The 24,480-nt window shown below is 46.9% G+C and overlaps 1 protein-coding gene across 1 annotated transcript in view; it reads left to right on the forward strand.

Moving 5' to 3' along the window:
* NHS (NHS actin remodeling regulator) overlaps positions 1 to 3,174 on the forward strand; it is a 337,410-nt gene extending 334,236 nt beyond the window's left edge. The window contains exon 9 of the mRNA XM_029603299.1: positions 1,996 to 3,174. Within this exon, the coding sequence (XP_029459159.1) occupies positions 1,996 to 2,554 (559 nt within the window). The 3' untranslated portion in view covers positions 2,555 to 3,174. The remainder of the gene's footprint in view (positions 1 to 1,995) is intronic.
* Positions 3,175 to 24,480: the final 21,306 nt, after the last annotated feature.

Consider the following 24,480-nt stretch of genomic DNA (forward strand, 5'->3'; position numbering starts at 1 on the left):
AGTAGATCTCCGCTCAGCCTTATTTGTACGTATATGGGGGTGGGGGGGGGGGCCACATGGAGTTATCTGAATGTTATCCTCATAACTTTTATTGCTGTTTCAATGCAAAATTAACTGTAGATTCAGAAAATTGTTGGCCCTAAGCCTCCCATTGTTTATATAGTTGGTTAAGTTGCTAGAAGACCAGAGGGCCATTAAGAACATGAGAACATGCCATACTGGGTCAGACCAAGGGTCCATCAAGCCCAGCATCCTGTTTCCAACAGTGGCCAATCCAGGCCATAAGAACCTGGCAAGTGTCAAAAACTAAGTCTATCCCATGTTACTATTGCTAATGGCAGTGGCTATTTTCTAAGTCAACTTAATAGCAGGTAATGGACTTCTCCTCCAAGAACTTATCCAATCCGTTTTTAAACATAGCTATACTAACTGCACTAACCACATCCTCTGGCAACAAATTCCAGAGTTTAATTGTGCATTGAGTGAAAAAGAACTTTCTCCGATTAGTTTTAAATGTGCCCCATGCTAACTTCAAGGAGTGCCCCCTAGTCATTCTATTATCTGAAAGAGTAAATAACCGATTCACATCTACCCGTTCTAGACCTCTCATGATTTTAAACATCTCTATCATATCCTCCCTCAGCCATCTCTTCTCCAAGCTGAAAAGTCCTAACCTCTTTAGTCTTTCCTCATAGGGGAGCTGTTCCATCCCCTTTATCATTTTGGTAACCCTTCTCTGTACCTTCTCCATTGCAATTATATCTTTTTTGAGATGCGGCGACCAGAATTGTACACAGTATTCAAGGTGCGGTCTCACCATGGAGCGATACAGAGGCATTATGACATTTTCCGTTTTATTCACCATTCCCTTTCTAATAATTCCCAACATTCTGTTTGCTTTTTTGACTGCTGCAGCACACTGAACCGACGATTTCAATGTTCTTCTATTTGCCTTAAAACTACCTCTACACATGGTAATCCACAATTAGACAAAGCAAGATCTTTTCTAGTAGATTACTCAGCACAATCTTGCATGTTCTCATCCCCCACCCCTGTGAATCTCCTTGTGTTCTATAATTTAATTTTATGTCCGACTGAAAATTACCAAAGTGAAAACAGCCCATCTCCATTTAGTTACCTTCTAAAGTTTCCTCTCTCAATTGTCTTTACTTGTTTGGGGAAAGTGAATGTCATGAGTTTGTTAGTCGAGTTTTAATGGAAAGAAGTGCATGGAAATCTGAGTAAGCGGTACATGGTGTGCAGGGAGCTGATTTTATTATGCTAGCAATAATTAATTGGACATTAAATGAAAGCGAGGTTCTTCGTGACAAACAAATGAAATTTCGGTCAGTTGCTACAGCCTGCAAAACCCAGACCCGTGACCGCCTGCTCAGCCAGGAGAATAGTAGGCAGGTGCTAGGGGCTCCTCAACCACTGCTGTGGCTCCCACAGCCACTCCGGGATAGGCCACCATTGAGCAGGAAAGAGAATCCTTGGTGCCACTGCTGCTCCTCTTCCAGGTGCCTGGGATCTGCCACTGGCCCTTCCTTCACATTCTGCAGTCGATGCTTGGGCCCCCTCCTTCCTGCCATCCTCCCGTCAAAGGGAAAAAGCAACACTTACCCGCGTCTGCCTACTCCTCCAGCGAAGTTTGGTGTCGTGATTTGAATCAGCCGTGTTCTTGTGAGATCGGTCAGCACCACGGTTTAAATCACTAGACTGATGCAGGCTGGCAGAGGAGGCAGATACAGGTAACCGCTCCTGTCTCTTGCTGGCTGGGGAGGAGCTGGTCCAGGGATCAGTGGGATAATCGTGGGGTTGGGGGTTGTGAAACAACCACACGTGTTCTTTTGTTCACACTGAGGAACATGTTTTACATGGGTAAATGTGTTTTCACCTGTGTGAAAATCTTTGAAAATTGCCCTCATGAATAGTCAGCTAGAATTTCTTTATTGTTCCCAGTTTATTAATCGATTCTTTTTTTTTTTTTTATAGATCTAAAAGAAAAATACTTGGAAGAAAAGAGTCTGGAGACGCAGCTGCAAGGAACAGATTAAGAGCCTCAGCAGGGAGCAGTCCGGGAGCATCAGTAAGCACTCAGAGGTCTCCCGGTCTTATATACAGGAATGCCAAAAAGTCCAATACATCCAACGAAGAGTTTAAGCTACTCCTTTTGAAGAAAGGCAGTCGGTCAGATTCTAGCTATCGAATGTCAGCCACGGAGATACTGAAGAGTCCAATTATGGCCAAATCTCCCAGTGAGCTACTTGCCGATTCCTCTCTGAGCTGTGACGAGTCCATCCAAGTATCGCCGGCTGCTGACGCATTATCCCCCCTCTCCCCCTGCTCCCCTAGAGTCAGTGCGGAGGGGTTCTCTTCCAAGGGTGCTTCCTCGCGGGTCGGGAGATCCCGGATTCCGCCTGCCGCCAGCAGCAGTCGTTACAGCGTGCGCTGTCGGCTCTACAGCACGCCCATGCAGGCCATCTCCGAAGGGGAGACCGAGAACTCGGATGGCAGCCCCCACGATGACCGATCCTCTCAGAGTTCAACCTAGGTTATCCCTGAGCTCCTACGCCTGAAATATGCGTGTACTTTGCAACCACTTGGGTTCTTGGGAATGGACATGATCATTACACAAACTCCAGGGTGGCTGATGAATCACAGGGCAGTAGAAACGCATCTGTAGGTTTGTGTTTAAGAAAATATGCTGGAAAACTAGAAGAATATAGTATTGTGTAGCTATTTATTATTTTTCGTTCCTTAAAATAGAAAAGTACACTATGTTTCCTGAATTTATCATTTAGATCTGTTTGGATTTTTTTTCCTACTTTTTTCGGCTTAATAGATTTAAAAGATTTCATAAAGAGATAGACAAGAGAAAAATGCTTTTCAGTGTAGCCCATTTAAGACATATTAACCTCCCCCCCCCCCAACTGTAGTGCTTCCCTAGAAGAAAAAAAACAAGAGATTGTCTCTTCAGAATTGGTATTTTTGTACATTAAAATGAAATGATATGAGATTTAAAAAGAAACTAAGAAGCATATGTAAATACCATATTTTTGATAAAGCTTGTAAATAAAATTATCAGGAAAAAGTGGGCCATGGTGGCCAATGATTTACGGTGATTAAAAAAAAAAAAAAGGCAAACAATATAAAACTATGTTTAGCAAAGCCGACAGAGATAAAAATATGACTTGTATTCTGTGAATACCATTCTCATATCAGGCCACACATCCATGTCCACTCAGAAGACTGAGATTTATGATCAGAAACCTCAAATCTTTTTTTTTTTTTTTTTTTAAATACAGTTCAAATAGGGAAGTCCTGAAAATATCGATCACAGAGAAAATGTCAATGAAGTTTTACAATAAGCGGAAACGCCCGGGACAGAGTGCAGCTGTGGTTCGGGTGGAGGGTTACTGGGAAACGTAACATTTTATTGTCAAGGCTTTTCTGCACTCGTGGTTCTCTGTCTCTCTATTCAGGGAATAGTGCAGAAAGCCGTGCATGTAGCAGCCCACAAACATTACAAAACGAACCCTTGCTTGAGGAAGATGAATTTGAAAATTTTCCCGGCAAAACTCCCCCACACAAAGCTATACCTGCTAATTTGTAAAAGGAGGTTTTTTGGGGGTTTTTTGTTTGTTTTTTTAGAAAATGTATGCGCACATTTTGCAAAATAGAAACATATGCATGCAAGTCCCAAAAGAGGCATTTCTCCCTAGCAGCAACTCCTGTCAAAAGAAATAATTAAAAGGTATTGAGGTCCATATTCAAAAGCCATTTAGATGGATAACTTAAATGGCAATTTTAGCATATTCAAACACCTAACCGGCTAAGTTATACCGGATGAGTCATCAGTCGGCTGTGATTTAGCTGGATAAAAAGAGGGCCTTCTGGGGAGGGGTTTAGTGCCAAATTTCACACAGATATCCAGCGATATTAGGCAAGATAACTTTAGCCCTGCTTCCGGCGCTGCTTCTCTCAAAGCAGTGCTGGAGGTACCGGGAGCGGGGAAATGGGTCCCTCGCTCCCGGCAGGGACAGTTAAGCTATCGTGGGAGGGGATGGGGCAGGGGGTGCCGCGCTACATTTCAGCACTGCAGGCGAGCGGGGGAGGGGGCACCCGATGTTAATATCTGGCAATAAACGGGGCAGGAGGCCCAGCCTACAAATCGGGGGGGGGGGGGGGGGGGAGGGGCTTCTACTCTAGTATGAGAGGTTTGGGTGGAGCAGGAATCACGGCTCGGCAGGGCCATGTGAAATGGTTTGGGGGGAGAAAGGGGATTGAGCCACTGGCCCTTTCACTTCTTTTTTTTTTTTTTTGTTAGTTGTTGACAGCATTACTTAGCCGGATATCTTTTAAAGATCTGCTGACGAGTAGCATGTTATCCGGCCACACAAGACTGGATAACTTAAAAACCTAAGTGGCTTCGGTTTTTTAACTTCCCTGGCTACTTTCAGGCTATTCATAGTAACATAGTGACGGTAGAAAAAGATCTAATGGTCCATCCAGTCTGTCCGGCAAGCTTCTTATGGTAGTGACTGCCGCTCTGTGCAGGTTACCCCCATGTTACTGTTAAGGGTAGTAACCGCTGCTACGTGCCAGTTATCCCCATGCCTTTTGATAAGGGTAGTAATATTAACAATCAAAACTAAGCAACTGTCAAACCCATTTAGCAGGATATTTATCTCCGTGAATATACAGGGCAAGTTATCAGGCTAAGGTTAGCTAGATAACTTGTCCACTAAACGGCCTACTGAATATTGGCCTCACTATTTTTAATCTCCATCACTTGTGTGCAGCCTATAGCAGTTGCATGCTGTGCATTTTTTAAAAAAACATACAGAAATATTAACCTTACTATCCTAGTCCTGCAGCTTGTCAAAGCCTCTGAAAAGAAAAAGCTGTGATGGAGAACCATCAGTGTATACAATGCAGTACAGAAAAAGATAAAACCAGACTCATGTTTAGACAAGGAACACAGAAATGCACAAGTGTAGAGATGGCAGGGTCCTGACTCCAAGAGCTCATAAGTGTGGGTTAACCACCACCATCAGCCTAGTTTTTGTTATTAATAGGACTTCAAATGGTAGGATGTTTTCTCCAGACCTGGCTGATCCTTCCTTAGCCTTATGTCTGCCCCACATTGATCTGTCTGGCTGCACAGAGCTGCTGATTCAATTGATGTAAAGGGAAGGGGCCAAGAGGGAACCATCACCTGCAGCCACTGCTGTTTCCCAGGGGCATAACAAGGCATGCTAGCACCCTGGGCAGACATCCTGAGCTCTGTTCCTCACTCCCTCCACTCTGATTGCCCTGCCTCTCTCAACTCAAGATGGCAGGAGGACAGCGGCTCTCTCTCCAGCTGCCCATCTTGCCCACCCCTAGTCTTCTTCCCTTTTTTTTAGGGTAAGATACTTCTGATGTCCAAAAATGAGAAGAATGTAATTGAACTCTACAGCACTTTCAGCAGCCCCTGTGGGCAAGCAGAAAGAAACTTTTGTAGGAAACGCTGCTAATGCCAGTCCCCAGCCAGGCAAGGGTCAGCAGGGCAGTCTCTGGTCAAATCAGCTCCCCATGCAAAGGTTACTTTTGGTGCCCCCCCCTTCCCTTCCCTTTTGTGCTCACGGACTGACTCAAAAGGGAGGCATGGCACCCTCTACACTAGTTTGGCACCTAAGAGTGCTCACCCTTCTTGTCTACCCCTTGTGACAACCGTGGGTGTCACTACCAGAATGGCACTATCACCCCCCCCCCCTTCCCGAGGGCTGTAGTCTCCTTTCTGGTAGCACTTCCAGCATCAAGCAAGTGACCAGTCCAATAATCGGACTGCTCATACAGACTAGCATCACAGTCCCACTTTTTAGAGTACACTAATGGGAGGCCAAACTGCTGCTATTAAGAGAAAAAAAATAACTTTTTTTTTTTTTAAAGTTGGGTCCTGTGTTTATGCCATCTTTTAAAATAAAGTCCCCAGATTCCTGAAATTGTGCTACACTGCCCCAGCAGCAGGAAAGCCCACAAGAGCTCACCGCTCTGAGTTTTCCCTTCCCTGCCTGCCACAAAGATGAAGGGAGCTTCCAACAGGAGGTTGGGCAAACCCCCCACCCCCAGGCCACATTGAAGCGAGGCCCTGAGTTTCTCAAGGTGAAGTGCTTTTTTTTTTTTTTTTTATCGTACCACTGCAATATCTGTGTGTGGCTGCTCAAGCTTGCCTTAGACTGAAGCAGTTTCTGCCTAGGTTAAGTAGATTTATTTTAGCTTATTTATTACCTGTGTTTTCTGCAATCTTTACAGCCAGAAATCCTTACTTACTTTCCTTGGCTTTTTCTTACATCTGTATTGATGCTTTAAGACAGGAGGATTGGGTGATGATAAAATACAGGTTTGGTCCAGCACCACACAGGAATCCCTTGGCATGTCTACACAAGTTGGCCTTGTCATCAGTTTGTCATCTATTGTGGACCAGCACAATCTTGCTAATACGTTCAGCATTTTATTGACATGCAGTACTGTAGCTCATTCTGTAACGCATAGAGACGCCCAAAAATCATTTCTGCACTGCCGTAACATTTCTAGGTAAAAAAATAAAAACATGTAACTTTGTGATCCCTAAACTGTGCTGTACAAAGATTCACTGGCATATTGGGCCATACTATAAGAGTGAAACACTCTTGAGAATTTACTGTGGAAAGATTGCAGGAACTACCCAACCAGTGATGTATGTTTAATGCCGTTTTGGCCCATAACATTTCTTTTTCTCTTACAAATCGACCTGATCTTGTCTATTTAACCTTTGCAAGTGACATGGTCCAACGAGGAGGTGGTATGTCAAGACAAGTGCTTTGGAAAATGAAGGCAGGGAAACATGCTGAATTATGTGCAATTACTTGAATTTTCTTGTCTTAAAGCTGAGAGAAAAACTGCAGTTAAGTTTAATCTGCAAAAGGGTTTTACTCTCTTTAGATCCTCATGTTAATTGTTTGGATATTTCCATTATTTGGAAATAGTAAAGTCAGCCAGCTGGTGTTATTGGAGAATATGATTTTGAATGCGGAGAGGGTTAGAGCAGAGGGCAAGTTCTTGAGAAGGAAAAGCAGGGACTGACATAGGGTGAAGTGAGACAGCGGAAGGGACCTACTAGGTAGCAGAGACATCAGGACAGAAAGCAGAAGTCAATGACAATTGGAAAGGTGGATGTGTAAAATGGGTTTTGTTATTGATTTTACTCTTAACGGTGCATAAAGCAGAGTCTTCAAAAATAATAAAGGTACATGAAACAGTGTAGCAAAGAAAACTGAGTTGATAAAACTATCAGAGACCATTATTTCTGAAGATTAAGCAGTTTTATAATAAATTCTAGCTCATCTACTGCACACTCCGAAATGTATTTCAGGGGTTTCCAAATGTTCTCAGCTGTAACGCTGCAGTGTATGGTGTGTGTGCCAGGCTGTGTGCGGTGTGAATGAGAAGAAGTCAGTTGTGGAAGTACTGGACAGACGTTCATCTTCTCTTTGAACATGTTCCATGGGTATTTCCACATAATCAAATAGGAGGTGCAAGGTTGCAGAAAACCAGAGCAAGAGGGTTTAAAAGTGATCAGAGTGAAAAAAAATGTTAAAAAAAAAAAAAGTTAAGAAAAATCAATGTTTTTTTTGGCGTGATTCCAGTACAGAAAGTCACTGTCTGTAGGCCATGCTCTTAAAACTGAAATTGCTTAACATTTAAAAAATTATATGTTTTGTTATAGATCGGAACCGCGGTTAGAAGCATATTAACCTGAACAATTGGGCTGAGCCACTGTAGCACTACTGTAGGAACTATTTTATAATACATTTTTACTTAAAAAGAACTGTGTGTTGAAAATTTGAAACAGAAAACACTTGAATTGGATTTAGCATGTATACCTTTTAAGAAGGTACAAACCAAGACATGGAGTTTGACAGAGATACAATATATATTTTAAAATGCAAAACATTTTGGCTTAACCTTGTGAGGCAATAAACCTTTCTGTGGGATGTAAGAAAACAAAACAATCACTTTCCATTACAATGCCTACCTTTCTTCTTGAATCTATAGTTTGTTTTGCATGACAGATGTGAAGACAGGGAACACTACTGATAAGGTAGACCTCTACCACAAATAAGAGTATTCCCAATTGCACTGGGCGGAGCAAAGATAACATTTAAGAGAGAATTTCAGTGATGCATGCAGTACGATTTTTGTAGCCTCGGGAGTACTGAAGACCAAGGTCTGGGGCTAAATGAGACTGCACGTCCATTTTAAAACTGGGTAACATCTGAACCATCAAAGCCAAATTGTTATTTCTTTTGCACTGATGTTACTGAAAGGATTTCCTTCCTCTCCCCCCGCCCTTTGAAATTGTGTAGTTGTTCCTGTGTTCTTTAAAATAATAACATAAAATTAGCATATTACTTTGAATTAGGGTTTGGCAAGGTAGTTGACTTGGAGTAGCAAGTATAGCCAGCCAAGCATATGTTTGCTTTTTTGCCAAAGGTGGTTGAGGGCATTTGCTGCAATGGTGGCAGATTTAATGAAATAGTGTTTGATTTACTAGATACAATAAAAATAAACTTAAGAAGGTTACAGTGTAACTAATACGGTACTAGCACCAGTTTGTGCTGGCAGAAAAGACAATGGTTCATGGACTTGCATCCATTTTGTATTTTTGTAATATCTGTAAATATGAACTTTTTAAACTGTTGAAGAGAAGGTTCTTTTTGTAAAATGTTTTCAAAGTTTACATCAAATCCACCTTTGTATATTTTAGAGCTGTGCAACACTTTTAAGTCTTGTATTTATTTTTTAGTAAAACTGGTGACAATTTCATTGTGAAAACCCCTCTAACAATGTGTCCAAAAAAGTTTGATTTACTAGAAAGTGTGTTTAGAAGCTGCAAATAAACATGACTGCAATTAAAGAGAGACCATTTTTCTTTTTGTTTACATATCAGTGTGCATCTTAAAAGGGAGATCTCACATCCTGAAATTTAGAAGCCAAAAATACTCTCTGACTTAGGTCTCTTAGGCCTGGATTCACCATTCTATCGCAGAATGGTGAATCCAGCGAAAACAAGGGGGCGGGCCTGCGAAATCCGGCAGCCTTCGCACCACCGCGGTGTTTTCGCTGCTGGCTTTCGTACCCAATAGCACCACCGTGAAAGGTGGTGCTGTTGGGCGCGCTACTAGCAACGATAAGGTTATTAACCTTATCGCTGCCAGTGAAGACATCGCAGAGTCTGCCCCCTCGCCGCCCCGACTCCGCCCCTAGCATGCGATAAGCCTTAGAAAATGACCCCCTCAGGGATTTTGATAATTTCCCCTAGTGCTTCTTCTCTAATAAAAAAACAAAACAAAACACTTTTAAGAGCAATGGTATGGAGATCAGAGGGCAGGAGCCAGAAACTCCCATGATGCATTGGAGATGACGAGGCTGCACCACACAGTGCTAGAAGAGGTATATTTGAATGTCATTCTTGGCAGGAGAAACTCACCATTTTGAAATGGCAAATGAGAACAGAAAAGCTTGCAGTCTTGGAAATGGGTGACCATAGATGCCTTCAGAGAAATGATATGCTCTTAGGGCAACTGTGTAATGCTGTGTTGGAAGAGACAGTCTGAGCCGGCTCTGGTTCTACTCCCATTGCATCTTTTAATAAAGTGCTGCCGAGCTGCAAAGTAAAGCAATATAAAAAGCTCAGGATCAACAGAAAGCAAAGGACCTCAGCTTATCCACTAATAACTTAAAGAAGGTATTGCATTGAAGTAATATTGTGAGGTCTTTCCTTTCACCTGGTAAAGTTGATATTCCTATACCTATTGAGGAAATCTAAAACCATGAAGCCACAAAAGCAGCCTTCTCCTGTGCTGAGATTGGCTTTGTTCCACCAGCTCTAAATTTGGCAAGAGGGACAGCCCTCAACCATAAGGGACGACATCTGAATCTTTTCTGCAGCTCCATGAAAGGTTAAAATAGGTTTGTGACATAAAACCGTGCCTTGCATACCGATCGTTATAGTCTTTAAAAGGTTTAGGCACCTAACTTGGGAAGTTAGTCCTCTAAATTGGCCCCTTTGAAAAGTAATAGGGCTGCGTATCCAAACTGAAGTGCTTAAAAAGTGGGTGACTACTAAGGCAGAGTTAGGATGGAAAATAAAATAGGAAATTAATGTTCATCCAAAACTCAGGTACCTAAATTTGGCTGAAAATTCACCTAAATTTAGGCACCTAAAAGAAGCACTGGGAATATATATTTTTTTAAACTGCCCCTTGCTCTTCATTTAAAGGTGAATTTTCATACCTGCGTGTGGACGTCCATGTGTGCGCGGTTCCTGGTGCACACATGAACGCGCCGATTTTATAACATGCGTGCGCCGATACATGCATGTTATAAAGTCTGCTACCTGCGCAAACGATTTAATATGGGCGTGCGCATAAGGGGGAGGCATTTTATAAGATGCACGCGGCGACGAACTGGGCCTTTCCCCAGTTCCTCCCAGTCCGCTCTTTCCTATACCCTCTATCTACCCTGCCTGCCTTTTCCCCTCTCCTCCCCGACCTCTAAAAACCCCTCTATCAAGTTTTTTGTCTATACTTACCTGCTCTCCTCAGCAGCAGTAAGTTGCGCACACTGGTCGGCTGTCAGCGCATGCTTCACCGGGACAATGCCTAATGGCGCTGTTCCGGCCCACACCCTGCCCCTTTTTTTTTTTTTTTGCCGGTTCTTCGGCGCATATCGGGAGATACGTGTTTGGCTGCGGGCCTTTAAAAATCCCCGCGGTGTGAATGCAGCCCGGCCATGCGCCTATCTCCTGGTTTTTTGAAACTTTACCAGTTAGGGAGCTAAATTCAGGTCCCTAAAGTTTTGGGCTGAACATTTTCTTAAATTTAAGTGCCTGCACCTAAAGTTGCTCCTGCAATCCATTTGCTTGGATTTCGGTGCCTACTTCATTTTCCACCCTAACTCTGCACCATTCCAAGCCGCACGCCCACAAAGGACTCACAAACCATACAAGTGACACTCATGCTCTCTGGAGAACCACTAAAGATCTCATAATCTCATAAATTCCCAGCCTTATACCTATCACCTATTTCCTTAGCCAACATTTGGCTCCGTAGCATTTACGTTATGTTATGAACCCCATATATCTGTATCCAAGTTCCTGCTACCTGTTCATTGTAAGACATTAACTTGTCAATGTTTCTGTTTAGAATGTAAACCGAATTGATCAGTAACTCTGTTATTGGAAAGTCGGTATATAAAAGTGCTAAATAAATAAATAAATAAATCTAACCTAAAACAGATCTTCCCTGATGCGCTGTACGCAGTACACTTCCCAAGGTGAGCAGCTTCCTGAAGTGTGTTCTGAAATGCTCATCGGTGCAGAGCACAGCCTGGCATTTTTAGCAAAAATCATTTGACTGGTATGTCATGAGTCTTTTGGTGGGCAAATGGAGCACATATTTTCAAAAGCAAATTTCTCATTACATCTGGGGGTCACAGTCTCTGAATTAAGCAAGAAACAGTTATTGATACTGATCATATCTTGAGAGAGGGGTGCTAGACATGGGAGTTAGCTCTCATCTCGCTGCATTCTACTGTAATGCTTTTACCCAAAAGTAATAGAAAATGCCCAAGGACTGCCTTTCCTCCTCCTTCGCCTATGAAAATGCTGGGTCTATCGATCATAGGTGGTAAAACGATACTGAAGGTTTGCTCCAGGCCTTATGCTTTCCTAAGTGCAATAAATCGAAAAGCTTATGCTGAAAGCATTTGGATTCATAGGGGCTTTTTCACACAAACTGCCCCACAGAGAAAACTGCAGATGGAAAATACAGAATTAATGAAATGAAACACGGCAGCATACTCATTTAGAGATGATACTTGAGCTTCTGTTCAGGCACCCCATGGAAATGATTACTGTTTTCTCTTCAGATCAACTAAATCAGAGCATCATGCTCTCCCTCTTTTTGCTGAGAGGGTTTGAGATATGAACTGAGGACGATCTCTTCTGAGCCTTTTGGCTGAGAATGAGGTCCTTTACAGAACGGGGATTAACATCCCTCACTGAGAACACGATGATGTAATAATGATCATTGTTAAAGCTCCTGGTGAAAACCACCAAACTATTGGCAGTACAGGTCTGGCTACTTATGGGCCCCACCCTGTGGCTTTTGAAGGCTTGTAGCTTGCTCTGCTTTAAAGAGTTGTTTTCTGTCCCTCTTCTCCTTGCAGCTCCTGCCACTGACACAACCACACTTCCAGCTTTTCCGGAGGAGCAGCCTGGCATGGTGCCTCTGCAGGGGCGGTGCATCCTTCTCTCTCTGGTGCTGACATGTTCTGCCAGTGATGCTGTAGGTCAGAACTGTTGTGGATTGTTGCTATCTGCCTCCTCCTGGCAGGGGATGAAAGAAAAGCTACTGCACTCATCCCAATCTCTCTGAGGTCAAAGATAAGTCCCATAGAGTGCAGGAGAAGGGGAGTACAGTATTGTGATCATAAAACTGTAAAAAAAAATATTCTTAAAGCTGTGGATTTGGTGGGATTTCTTAAGTGAGTCTCAAACAGAGGTTGGAAATTACTGTACAGCCCTCCCCTAGCACTGTTTCCTGATCCGGTGCAAGAGTATTTGGTGCCCTAGATGAACCTTCGGTCATATACTTCTCTCAGCTCAAACATAGCACTCTCTCCTCCCAGTGGCAGTGGATCCAACACAGCATTCCCTTATTTGACAGTATTGGCTCTGACACAGCACCCATAAGGGCCTCATGCTGGTTTGATTTTGCTGCCCCTAAAATGCTGGCATTCTAGGCAACTGCCTAGTTTGCCTAATGGAAACAGCAGCCCTGTTTCTCTTTCCCATTCCCTAAGAATATAGACATTCCCAGCATCACAATTCTCCATGTAAGAAAGCAACAGAAACTATTAAAATAGCTCCATTTCGTATTAATTTTGGGACAAGCAAAGTTTCATTTTAAATCTTATTTGAAGTTTTTGACAGCAGACCCTCTCTTAGCATCATTTCCTGCTCTTGAGTTTAGCCAGTCATCTGAATAAATCTTGTCATCCCTTCATCAAGTATTCTCTGATTTCAATTCAGTTTTGGGTTGTTGTCTCTGAAGAAAAAATGACACTAATCTTGAGAATCAAAGACTACCCCAGACCAGCTGAATGAATCAGGGTTGTGGGCATGAGAATGTTCAGGGTGCGGAGAAAGCAGAGTAGCTTACCTGTAACAGGTGTTCTCCGAGGTCAGCAGGATGGCAGACCTCACACATGGATGACATCATCCAATGGAGCCCGGCATGAAACTTTGATCTCAGAGATTCTAGAACTTATCAGCTTGCTCTACTGAGCATGTGCAGCTGTAGCCCCCTCCCTGTCTCTCAGGAAGAGTCCCTCAGTCCATGATTAGAGAAAATACACAGAAAAACCAATTCCCAGGGGAGGCGTGAGAATACTCTGAGGACTGACATCCTGCTATCCTCAAAGAACACTTGTTACAGGTAAGCAACTCTGCTTTCTCTGAGGACAAGCAGGATGGCAGTTCTCACACATGGGTGGAATCCCAAGCTAGAGGCTGCCGAAAACAGGAAAAATGGGGGGGAACCCTTTAGTGCAGAAGCACCACTATTGCCCCCCTTTTTCAGCGAGGCAGCAACCTATAAGGGCTCTAGGAGGGAAAAAGTTGGGTTTTTCACTTCAAATAGACTGATACAACAGACTGAGAGACAGAAACCCAAATATTCAGCAAGGCATCCGAAGGCGTAATGCAAGTGTGGGGTAAGAAGCCCACTGAGCCACACAAAAACCAATACAGTCAGAGCTTCTGAACAGTGAACACTGACTAGCACCAGTAGGCCTAGGAGCCCTTGGGTACAGGCAGAGGTACAAATTACGAAGTACAAGAAAAAAAAGCTCTTGGATCAAGACTGCAAAATTTGTTGGGTTTTTTCTTTGGAGTCTAGAGAGTCCAGCAGAAAGAAAACTGTGGTTCACTATCAACTGAGTAATAAGACAGATTGGGCATGCAGAGCAACACCTAAAGTATGTCCAAAAGTAACAGCGGGCTGGGAATCCCAATGTCCGCAAGGAGAAGTGGCAAGAAGCATCAAGGTCTGCAGCAGGTCCCACCCGCTGAACTCCTACAAGTTCAAGATCTGACCTCCAAGGTCAGATGTGATAAAAAAAAAAAAAAAAGATTGCTGAGGCATGAAGGGCTACTCCTCCACCGGGAGCCCCATACCAAGATGCTGAGCAGGGCAGTGAGCTGCAACTGAAGCTCAGCTAAACGATGTACTTCACCTTCAGGGGAAGCCAAGTGAAAATGAAGCACATCGGTCCAGGATGTGGCCCAATGCAGGGAAAAGATCACATACCCTTCCGTGAAGGTACATGCGATGACCATTCCCATGCACCCCCTGGCTTCCTCCTGACTTGACAGTCAAAAAAAGCAAACAACACAAGGAGACAGACTCCTGGGCTGTAGGACAAAGAATATAGCCTTCAAGCTGAAGAAAATACAGTTGGGAGACTTCCCAGCCATACGAACCACCTGCCAATCCCAGCAGGGAGCTGCCCTTGAGGCAGGCACAGCCCACAGGACCCAGCTCCTTTTAGTAAACATAGGCAACTGAGAGAGTCCTGAAGTCCAGCAGGGTAAGAACAACCTGAGAAAGTCCTTAAACCTCTCTGCAAGAGGCTGCCCCTGTGGAAGAGGACTGCCTCAGAGATCTGCGAATCATGAGGGTACCAGAGGAGGAGCAGTCTGATCAGCAGAGCAGACTGCCTAAAAACTGAGCATAGGTATCAAACCTATGGCTCAAGATAAACATCTGTATGGATAGGGACTACCTTGTCAGCCAACAAACGCATCTACTGACAGGGTTACCTCTGAAAGAGGAAATAAGAACCCTTAAGTGATTGCAATATGGGTGGGGAACTGCTTTTGTGAGATTCTCCATCCCTGATCCAAGCCACCCTAGATATGGCAAGCTGTCAGAAGGCAGACTTGTCAGTCAAGAAACCTCCTCTCAGAGGTGGAGTGCCACCCAAACTCAACACTGATGAGTAGGAGTAGTACGAAGTATGAATATGCATGTTATACTTAGCAGATATCCAAAGAGGCACTCTGCCCACATGAGAGGATTTCTCTTATGATACTGGGGAGCAGATTTCCAGGAGAGGGAATCCCCAATTCCACTTGTATATCGCTCATCGCCCGCCACAAGGCATTTCTGCTGCGCAGTAGCACAACAGTGGAGTGAGAGCTTCTGATGGATGCCTTTTAATCCCTTGCAAAAACAGAGGGCAGCCATCACTCAGAGGCTAAGCTAACCCAGAGAATGGGGTGTGAAAAACAACCCGTTCTCTGAGTAGAAAACAAGGCCTTGAGAGGGAACCTACTGAGGGCAACTCTCGAAACCCAGTAGTCAAACCTCTCATCCCCAAGGTGGGAGGAGAGCACACCATTCAACTGAATTGGTTCAATTTCGGAAATCCTCCCACTCCCCAGATGAAAGTGGGGACAACTACTGACCTATGAGATTCTATTGGTTACATAGACAGACTTTGGTGGCCGCCTAGTTGGACACTAGGCTCAACATGGCAATCAGGCACGGGAAAGAACAGCAAAAGTGATCCAGCTGGCCCATGTGGCTGCCCCAGTTGGAGCCACGCACCGGAGATGGAATGTGACCTGGAGACTCCCCCTAAAAGGGATCCAGAGTGTAAGCCAGTAAGGGAGGAGGCCCATAAGGGCTGGTCTGCTTCTGATAGGGGGAGGTATCCCTGATATCCACCCCAAAAATAAGAGTGAATAGGAATGCATTCTCAGCCAAGACATCCCAGTGCACCGGCGACTGTTGCGCACAGGTATGTGATGTCTTCTAGCACAAGAAGAACACATACATTGTTATGGGCACCGGCTGCAGAGGTCTGCGGCCGGCCCCTCCACCTACTGGCAATGTGCCGGCATCCTCTCTGCCCCAGGGATCCTCGAGGCGGCAGGGAGCCGAGCTGGACGCGCTCCCTTGTGCGGTGTCCATGCCGTCCAGCCGCTGCTGGACGGCACACCCAACACACCCAGCAGCCCGATTCTTCCAACACACCCAGCAGCCCGATTCTTCCTTCTCCTGGCAGCCCTAGGCACGTGCACGCATCCCTCCTCCTGATTTAAAGGTACAGCAATGGGCAATGCCCCAGCTCCTCACTTCCGATCCCAGCCTATATCAAGGCAAGGCCTGCCTCCAGACCTTGCCTTGGCTTCTTCTGGCTCTTGTTCCTGTATTGGAGATTCCGGACCTGCGTTCCTGACTTCCTGGACCTTGCTTTGACCCATGCCTGACTTTGGACTACGAGATACACTGCCTGCCCTGACCTTTGCCTGGCCTTGGACTTCGAGATACGCCACCGGCCCTGACTCCTGCCTGACTGGACCATGAGATACGCTGCCTGCCATGACCCTCGCTACTCTAGGACCACAAGACTTCCCATACCTGAGACCCTACATAAGTCCAGCCTGCCCCGGTACCCTGTGGGGAACAAGGGCTGATAATGGTGAAGTTCCCTCGGGGTCTCAGTTGCTCTCCAGCCTCGCCAGCCGACAGTGGGAACCTGTGGGGCTCCTCCCCATAGGTGGTCCAACTCCCCCTCGGCCCAGGGATCCACAACCATAACAGCAAGCCAAGGGCATGGATTTGGCAAAGGCTTCAGCTCTGCAGGCCATACCTGGACTAGCGCAAAAAATACTAGAACAGCAGAAGCTCCTAGAGTTGCTTGCTGCTTCCATGGAGCGCCTCAACACCCGCCTGGACTTGGTCGCCTCTGCAGGTTCCACGCCTTCACCTGCCCCGAGTGCCTCGGGAATGGCCTCACCGCCCCATCCTGTCATTTCCCTGCCGGCTCCTTCTTGATACGCGGGTGACCCCCTGCAGTGTCACAGGTTACTCAACCAGTGCAGAATGCACTTTTGTCTTCAGGCGGCACTATTTCTGGTCAATCTTACCAAGACAATCTACATCTTGTCCCTGCTCGAGGGTAAGGCCCTTGCCTGGGCCTCTCCCGTGTGGGAGTGGTCAGATTCTATCCTGCTGGACCTCCCCGGCTTCCTGCATCTGTTCCGCTCCATATTTGAGGACCCTAGAGGATGGGCCATGGCCAGTACCGAACTCCTGCATGTCCATAAGGGTGGATGCCCCTTGCTGGACTATACCATCAAGTTCAGGACCCTGGCGACCGAACTTCATTGGGATTAGCCCTGCCTGAGAGCCATCTTCCTGGATGGACTCTCCCCTAGGATTAAGGTCGAGCTGGCCGCCCATGACCTTCCTCCGTCTCTGGACGCAATAATCAATCTAGCAGGCAGGATTGACTGTCATCTCCAGGAGAGAACATTGGCGTTCTCCAGCTCCAAGCGACGCACGACCATGCCCGGATGCCCCCGGCAGGTCTTGCCTAGTTTACAACTGCCCCCTCCTATGGAGGGCCCCTCCGAAGAGCCCATGCAATTGGGTCATGGGCCTCTGTCTCCGGAGGAGTGCCAAAGACGTCGGCGGGCCGGCCTCTGTCTTTGCCCAATGCCCAGGCAATGCACGGGACGGCTTCTGTCTTTGCCCAATGCCCGGTCCGGCCGGTAAACCCCTGGGCCTAGGTCTCACTGGGGGAGTGATTCTAGGCCTGAGTGCACCAGCTCCCCCTCTAACCCTGCCGGTAACTCTCTCCATAGGGGCCGTGATTTCCCTACTCTTGCCCTTGTGGATTCTGGGGCAGGTGGAAACTTCCTCTTACAAGAGATAGTTGACCAGTTGTTGATCTCTACGTGACCCTGCCCCATTCCACTCATGCTCTCCTCCATTCATGGCAACCCCCTCTCAGGGAGGATTACGCACATGACCATGCCTTTGCTATGCTGCGTCGAGCCCCATCACCATGAGCGTCTCTCGTTCTATGTGATTCAAAGGGCCATTCATCCCGTGGTTCTTGGCATGCCATGGTTGCAGCTCCACAACCCTCAATTTAACTGGACCTCATTAAGGCTTGACCGGTGGGGCCCCTCTTGTCTCTGGACCTGCATGACCCAGCCCACAGATCCCGTCTGCTGCACTACCTCCTCACTCCCTAAAGGAGTGCCTTCTCACTATGCTCACTTCGCCGACGTCTTCTCCCCGAAGGCTGCAGAGACCTTGCCTCCTCACCGGGAGTTCAACTGTGCCATCAACCTACTGCCTGGTTCAAAGCCACCTCGGGGAAGAATGTATCCCCTGTCCCTGAAAGAGACCCGCGCCATGTCAGAATATATCCAGGAGAATCTGCAGAAAGGGTTCAGCCATCCCTCCCAGTCTCCGGCCGGGGCCAGTTTCTTCTTTGTGAGCAAAAAGGATGGCAGTCTCTGGCCGTGTATCGATTACCATGGCCTGTACACCATCACGGTGAAAGATTGATACCCATTCCCGCTGATATCGGAACTCTTCTGATAAGATTTTCTTCAAATTGGACCTCCAGGAGGCCTACAATCTAGTCCGGATTAAGGAGGGAGATGAATGGAAGACAGCGTTCAACACTCAAGATGGCCATTACGAATACCTGGTGATGCCATTCGGCCTCAGTAATGCACCTGCTGTCTTTCAAAATTTAATGAATGAGATCTTCCGTGACATTCTCTACCACTGCGTCATCGTATACCTAGACAACATTCTGATCTACTCCAAGACTTTAGACGCTCAATGCCGGGACGTGACTTGGGTTCTTCAGCGACTCAGAGAGAACCACCTCTACGCTAAGCCAGAGAAATGCCTGTTTGAGAAAGACTCCCTTCCCTTTCTAGGATATAAACTGTCCAACCGGGGTTTCCAGATGGACCCGGCCAAACTCAGGAGTATCCAGGAGTGGCCACGCCCCAGCGGCTTGCGAGCCCTTCAACGCTTCTTGGGCTTCACGAACTACTATCGCAGCTTCATTAAAAATTACTCACGGTTGGCCGCGCCCCTCACAGCCCTAACTCGTAAGGGAGCCAATGTCCAAGACTGGCCAGTCAAGGCACAGGAGGCGTTCTGGGCACTTAAAGAGGCCTTTTTACATGGGCCCTGCCTCCAACATCCGGACCCCAGAGTCCCATTCATTGTCGAGGTGGACGCCTCCTCCGAAGGAGTAGGAGAAGTACTGAGCCAACATGACCAGTCTGGAACCCTGCACCCTTGCTCTTTCTTCTCCCGGAAATTTAATCAAGCTCAAAACAACTACGCCATCAGAGATAAGGAGCTCCTGGCTATAAAACTAGCCTTGGAGGAATGGTGCCAGTGGCTGGAGGGTGCATAGCATTGGATCACAGTATACACAGACCATAAGAATCTTGAGTACCTGCATCAAACCCAGCGCCTCAACCCACATCAGGCCCACTGAGCCCTGTTTTTTACACGCTTCAACTTTGAACTCCGCTACCGGTCTGCAGCCAAAAACCTTCGAGCAGACGCGCTTTCCCACTCATTCTCGCCAGAGGACTACGAAGAACCTGTACAACACATCGTAGATCCCGCTCGAGTCATCATCATAACCACTCGGATGGTACCGCCGGGCGCGACGATCGTTCCCCGAAGACTTCGCAACAGGGTCCTACCATGGGGCTATGACTCCCGTACTGCTGGACACCCAGGGCGAGCCTGGACCTTGTCCACCTTTATTGGTGGCCTGGGATGCTCCAAGACGTGTACGCCTACGTAGATTCCTGCCCCGTCTGCGCCCAGCAGAAAACACCTGTGGGTAAACCCTGGAGCCTCCTGCAGCCCCTTCTGGCACCTAGCGAACCATGGACACACCTGTCTACAGACTTCCTTGTGGACCTGCCCGCCTCTGGAGGCAATACTGTCATCTGGGTGGTGGTGGACCGCTTTTCCAAGATGGCTCACTTCACGGCCTTGACCTGTCTCCCTTCGGCGGTCCAACTGGCACAACTATTCGTCCAGCATATCTTCCGACTTCATGGCCTTCCCTGACACATCGCCTCCGATCAAGGGCTGCAGTTCACCACAAAGTATTGGCAGAATCTCTGCAAAATGTTCCACATCACTCTCGATTACATCACTGCCTACCATCCCCAGGCGAACGGGCAAGCAGAGCGCACTAATTGGGCCCTAAAACAGTTCCTGAGAATGTAAGTCAATGCCCACCAAGATGATTGGGCTTCACTACTCCCGTGGGCCGAATTTTTCCACAATTCGCACCCCTTTGCTGCAACCGGGGCTTCGCCCTTCCAAATAGTTTACGGGAAGAACCTCTTCCACCTTTGTCCATTCCTCTAGCCGTTCCCTCTCCGGCCGCCCAAATGAAAAATTGAAGGAACTTTGGAGCCACACACAACAGATGACTCAAGAGGCGGCCCACTCAGCCAAGAAATTTACAGATTGCCATCGCAGACCCGCACCACAATTCCGCTCAGGAGAGAAGATATAGCTCAGCACTTGCCGTCTTCACCTGAGGGTCCCGTTCATGAGACTAGCTCCATGCTTCATCGGGCCTTTTCCCATCCTCCGGCGGCTAGGACCAGTAACCTAGCAGCTCCGCCTGTCCTCCTCTCTGAAGAGCCCTCGACCGTTTTTCTAGCTTAAAATTTATTGTAAATGAATGCTTAGTTTGTTTTAATTATGAATGTTCTGTAAACCGATTAGACGGTCAGACTACTGTCCTATTTTGCAGTATATAAAAACTTTAAAATAAAATAAATAAAATCCTCAACAAGAGCCTGATTGCACATTTTCATGCAGACCATCCCAACAACCCTCGACCCTCAAGAAGGGAGCCTAGAGGAGGGGGTACTGTTACGGGCACTGGCCGCGGAGGCCCGCGGCTGGCCCCTTCCACCTACCGGCAATGCGCCGGTGTCCTCTCTGCCCCAGGGATCCTCGTGGCGGCAGGGAGCTGTGCCGGACGTGCTCCCGCCCTCCAGACCTTGCTGTTGCGGCCGTCGGTCTCAGACGGCTTCGACCTCAGTGCCTCACCTTTCTTCCTTCTCTCTCCACAAGCCTTGGGAAGATGGCTGCTGCCACGTCATCATGCCGCTCTCTTCGGCATCCCGGAATGGCTACAGTGAAGGTGTTCGCCATGTTTCTCCTGAGGGCCTCCTAGGGTGCGTGTGCGCACGCCTCCCACGTCTTTACCGCACATTTTACTTTCAGAAATTTGCTCCTATCCAAAGGTAGGCATTAATTTATTTATTTTTTTAAATTTTTTTATTTATGCATTTCAATATAATAACAAACCATAATCCATAATGAATACAGATAATCTTATAGATAGAAGTCAAATAACAATAATTAAACTATTATTAGTCCTATATAATATTCATAAGCAATATTTAATGAAGAAACATCTCATGAAGTTATTCGTATTAAGAGCAATATCAGAGGAAATTGAACAATTGAAATAATGAGTATTAACAGGTATTTTCCTATTTTGCCTCTAGCTCTACAGTCTCACTCTCTTGGGGCCTAGAGTCTAAGAATACACGTAATTATGATACTTCAAAGAAAATAAACTTCTGCTGTTGGAAAAATATTTCACTCTTACACGGGAATTTTAACAACATTTTCTCCCCTTTTGCTTCGACTTCTGATCTTAAACTTAAAAAACTTTTTCCTTCTATCTTTGGATTGCCTAGATAAGTCGGGGTATATCCAAATTCTACCTCCATGAAATGGGAGCAATCTATTTCTCATGTGGTACTTAAAAACTACATCCCTGTCTGTCGCAAATGAAAAGGACACATGTAAAACAGATCTATTTGTAATAACTGTGTCAACAGTTGATTCAATTACTCCTGTTAAATTTAGAGAGTTCTGCTCTTCACTGTAAGAACATAAGAAAATAAGAAAATGCCATACTGGGTCAGACCAAGGGTCCATCAAGCCCAGCATCCTGTTTCCAACAGTGGCCAATCCAGGCCATAAGAACCTGGCAAGTACCCAAAAACTAAGTCTATTCCATGTTACCATTGCTAATGGCAGTGGCTATTCTCTAAGTGAACTTAATAGCAGGTAATGGACTTCTCCTCCAAGAACTTATCCAATCCTTTTTTAAACACAGCTATACTAACTGCACTAACCACATCCTCTGGCAACAAATTCCAGAGTTTAATTGTGCGTTGAGTAAAAAAGAACTTTCTCCGATTAGTTTTAAATGTGCCCCAAGCTAACTTCATGGAATGCCCCCTAGTCTTTCTAAAATCCGAAAGAGTAAATAACCGATTCACATCTACCCGTTCTAGACCTCTCATGATTTTAAACATCTCTATCATATCCCCCCTCAGTCTTCTCTTCCCCAAGCTGAAAAGTCCTAACCTCTTTAGTCTTTCCTCATAAGGGAGCTGTTCCATTCCCCTTATCATTTTGGTAGCCCTTCTCTGTACCTTCTCCATCGCAATTATATCTTTTTTGAGATGCGGCTGTTGTAATCCGGAAGTGGATCCTTAGGCCGACCGTCGTTGGGAGGCGGTCGGGAGGCAGACACGCACAGCCGTGGAAAGCTCTTCGCCTGGAAACCCGTGACGCCCCAGAGGAGCTGTGAACGCCCGGGTCGCTAGGACTTAGGTGACTTCGCCCTGGAAGTCTGAGGTCCCCCCAGGAGGAGCCCGTAGGGACCCGGACCGCTGGGACTTAGGAGAGAGGCTGGCGTGGAAGGAAACCCGGACCGGAACTGGAACAGGAGTGAAGGCAGGAGAAAAGGTGAAGACAGACCGTGATCAAGGCAGGCAGCTGGAATCAGAAGCGAGTGTCAATCCGTGGTCAAGGCAGGCAGCAGGAATCAGAAGCGGGAGTCAGTCCGTGGTCAAGGCAGGCAGCAGGAATCAGAAGCGGGAGTCAATCCGTGGTCAAGGCAGGCAGCAGGAATCAGAAGCGAGGGACAAACTGTGGTCGAGGCAAGCAGCAGGAATCAGAACAGGAACGCTGAAACTGGCAAGCAGGAACAGGAGAACCTGGAACAGCAACTAACTCACAGAAGTGACCTCGTTGCAAGGCAAAGCAGGAAGGGCTGGAGCCGACTTAAATCCCCCGCCTGTGCTGACATCATCCAGGGGGCGGTTCAGCACATCCGGGTGCTGGACTGTCAAAAGGCCGGCCCTCGCGCGCGCGCGTTCCCCTCCGGGGGAGGAGTCATCTGCGGGACTCGGCGTCTCCCACGAGGCAAGACCGTCGCCATGCGGCCAGGCCGGCCCCGGATCCCGCGGCTCGCGGCAGGACCCCGGACCCCGCTGAGGAGGTAAGGACCCGGTTGCCAACGCGGCGACCGGGGCCATAACAGTATCCCCTCCCTTACGCCCCCTCCGCAGAGGGCCTGGCTTTCCGGGATTATCCAGATGGAATTGAGTTAGCAGTGATTTATCCAGGATATTCCGAGCTGGCTCCCAAGAATTCTCCTCGGGACCGCAACCCTCCCAAGCCAGAAGGTACTCCCAACGACGGGCGTGGAAGCGTACATCCAGTACCTCCCGTACTTGATACGTGGGCTCGTCAGTGGAGGAAGAAGAAAGTGCATCAGTCGTTGGTTGATGGAAGCGTGAGAGTACCACAGGCTTCAATAGGGAAACGTGGAATACATTATGTATGCGAAGGGAAGAAGGAAGACGAAGTCTATAGGATACCAATCCTATTCGCTCAGCGATTTGAAAGGGACCGCAGTATCTAGGTGCCAACTTACGGGATCGGTTAGGTAGCTGGAGATTTCTGGTACTTAACCATACCTTAGTACCCGGTAGAAACACTGGCGCTGGACGCCGGTAGCGATTGGCGCTTCGTTGAGTTCTTTCCGCGGCAATGGAAAGTCTTTGTTGGATTGTTTTCCAGCGACGATGGATCTGATGGGCTACTGCCAGTGCAGCTGGTGAAGGAACAGTAATTGGAACGGGTACCGGAGGCCTCGGATGGCGCCCAAACACTATCTGAAAAGGTGTTTGCCCAGTCACCGAATGGGAATGGTTATTGTAGGCAAACTCGGCCCAGGGAAGAAGAGAAACCCAGTTAGTCCCTTTCTCAGAGATGAAGCTTCGGAGGAAAGTTTTCAATGAACGATTCATGCGCTCAGTTTGTCCATTACTCTGAGGATGAAATGCAGTAGACAAATTTAGCTGTACCCCAAACTTCTTGCAGAGGGCACGCCAGAAACGGGCAGTAAATTGCGGCCCTCTGTCGGATACTATACTTTGCGGAAGACCATGGGCCCGAAAGATGTGTTGCGTGAATAGGATGGCAAGTTCAGGTGCCGAAGGTAATTTGGGCAGTGGTACTAAATGAACCATTTTAGAAAAACGGTCCACGGTGACCCATATCACAGAATTACCCTCAGATGGTGGTAGGTCCACTACAAAATCCGTGGCGATGTGGGTCCACGGTTCTGTGGGTATGGGTAGTGGCTGTAGAAGGCCCCAGGGCCGGCCACTAGGAGTCTTTTGTCTTGCACAGACCGGGCATG

This window comes from Rhinatrema bivittatum, chromosome 5 (genome assembly GCF_901001135.1).
Source record: "Rhinatrema bivittatum chromosome 5, aRhiBiv1.1, whole genome shotgun sequence".
Taxonomy (NCBI): domain Eukaryota; kingdom Metazoa; phylum Chordata; class Amphibia; order Gymnophiona; family Rhinatrematidae; genus Rhinatrema; species Rhinatrema bivittatum.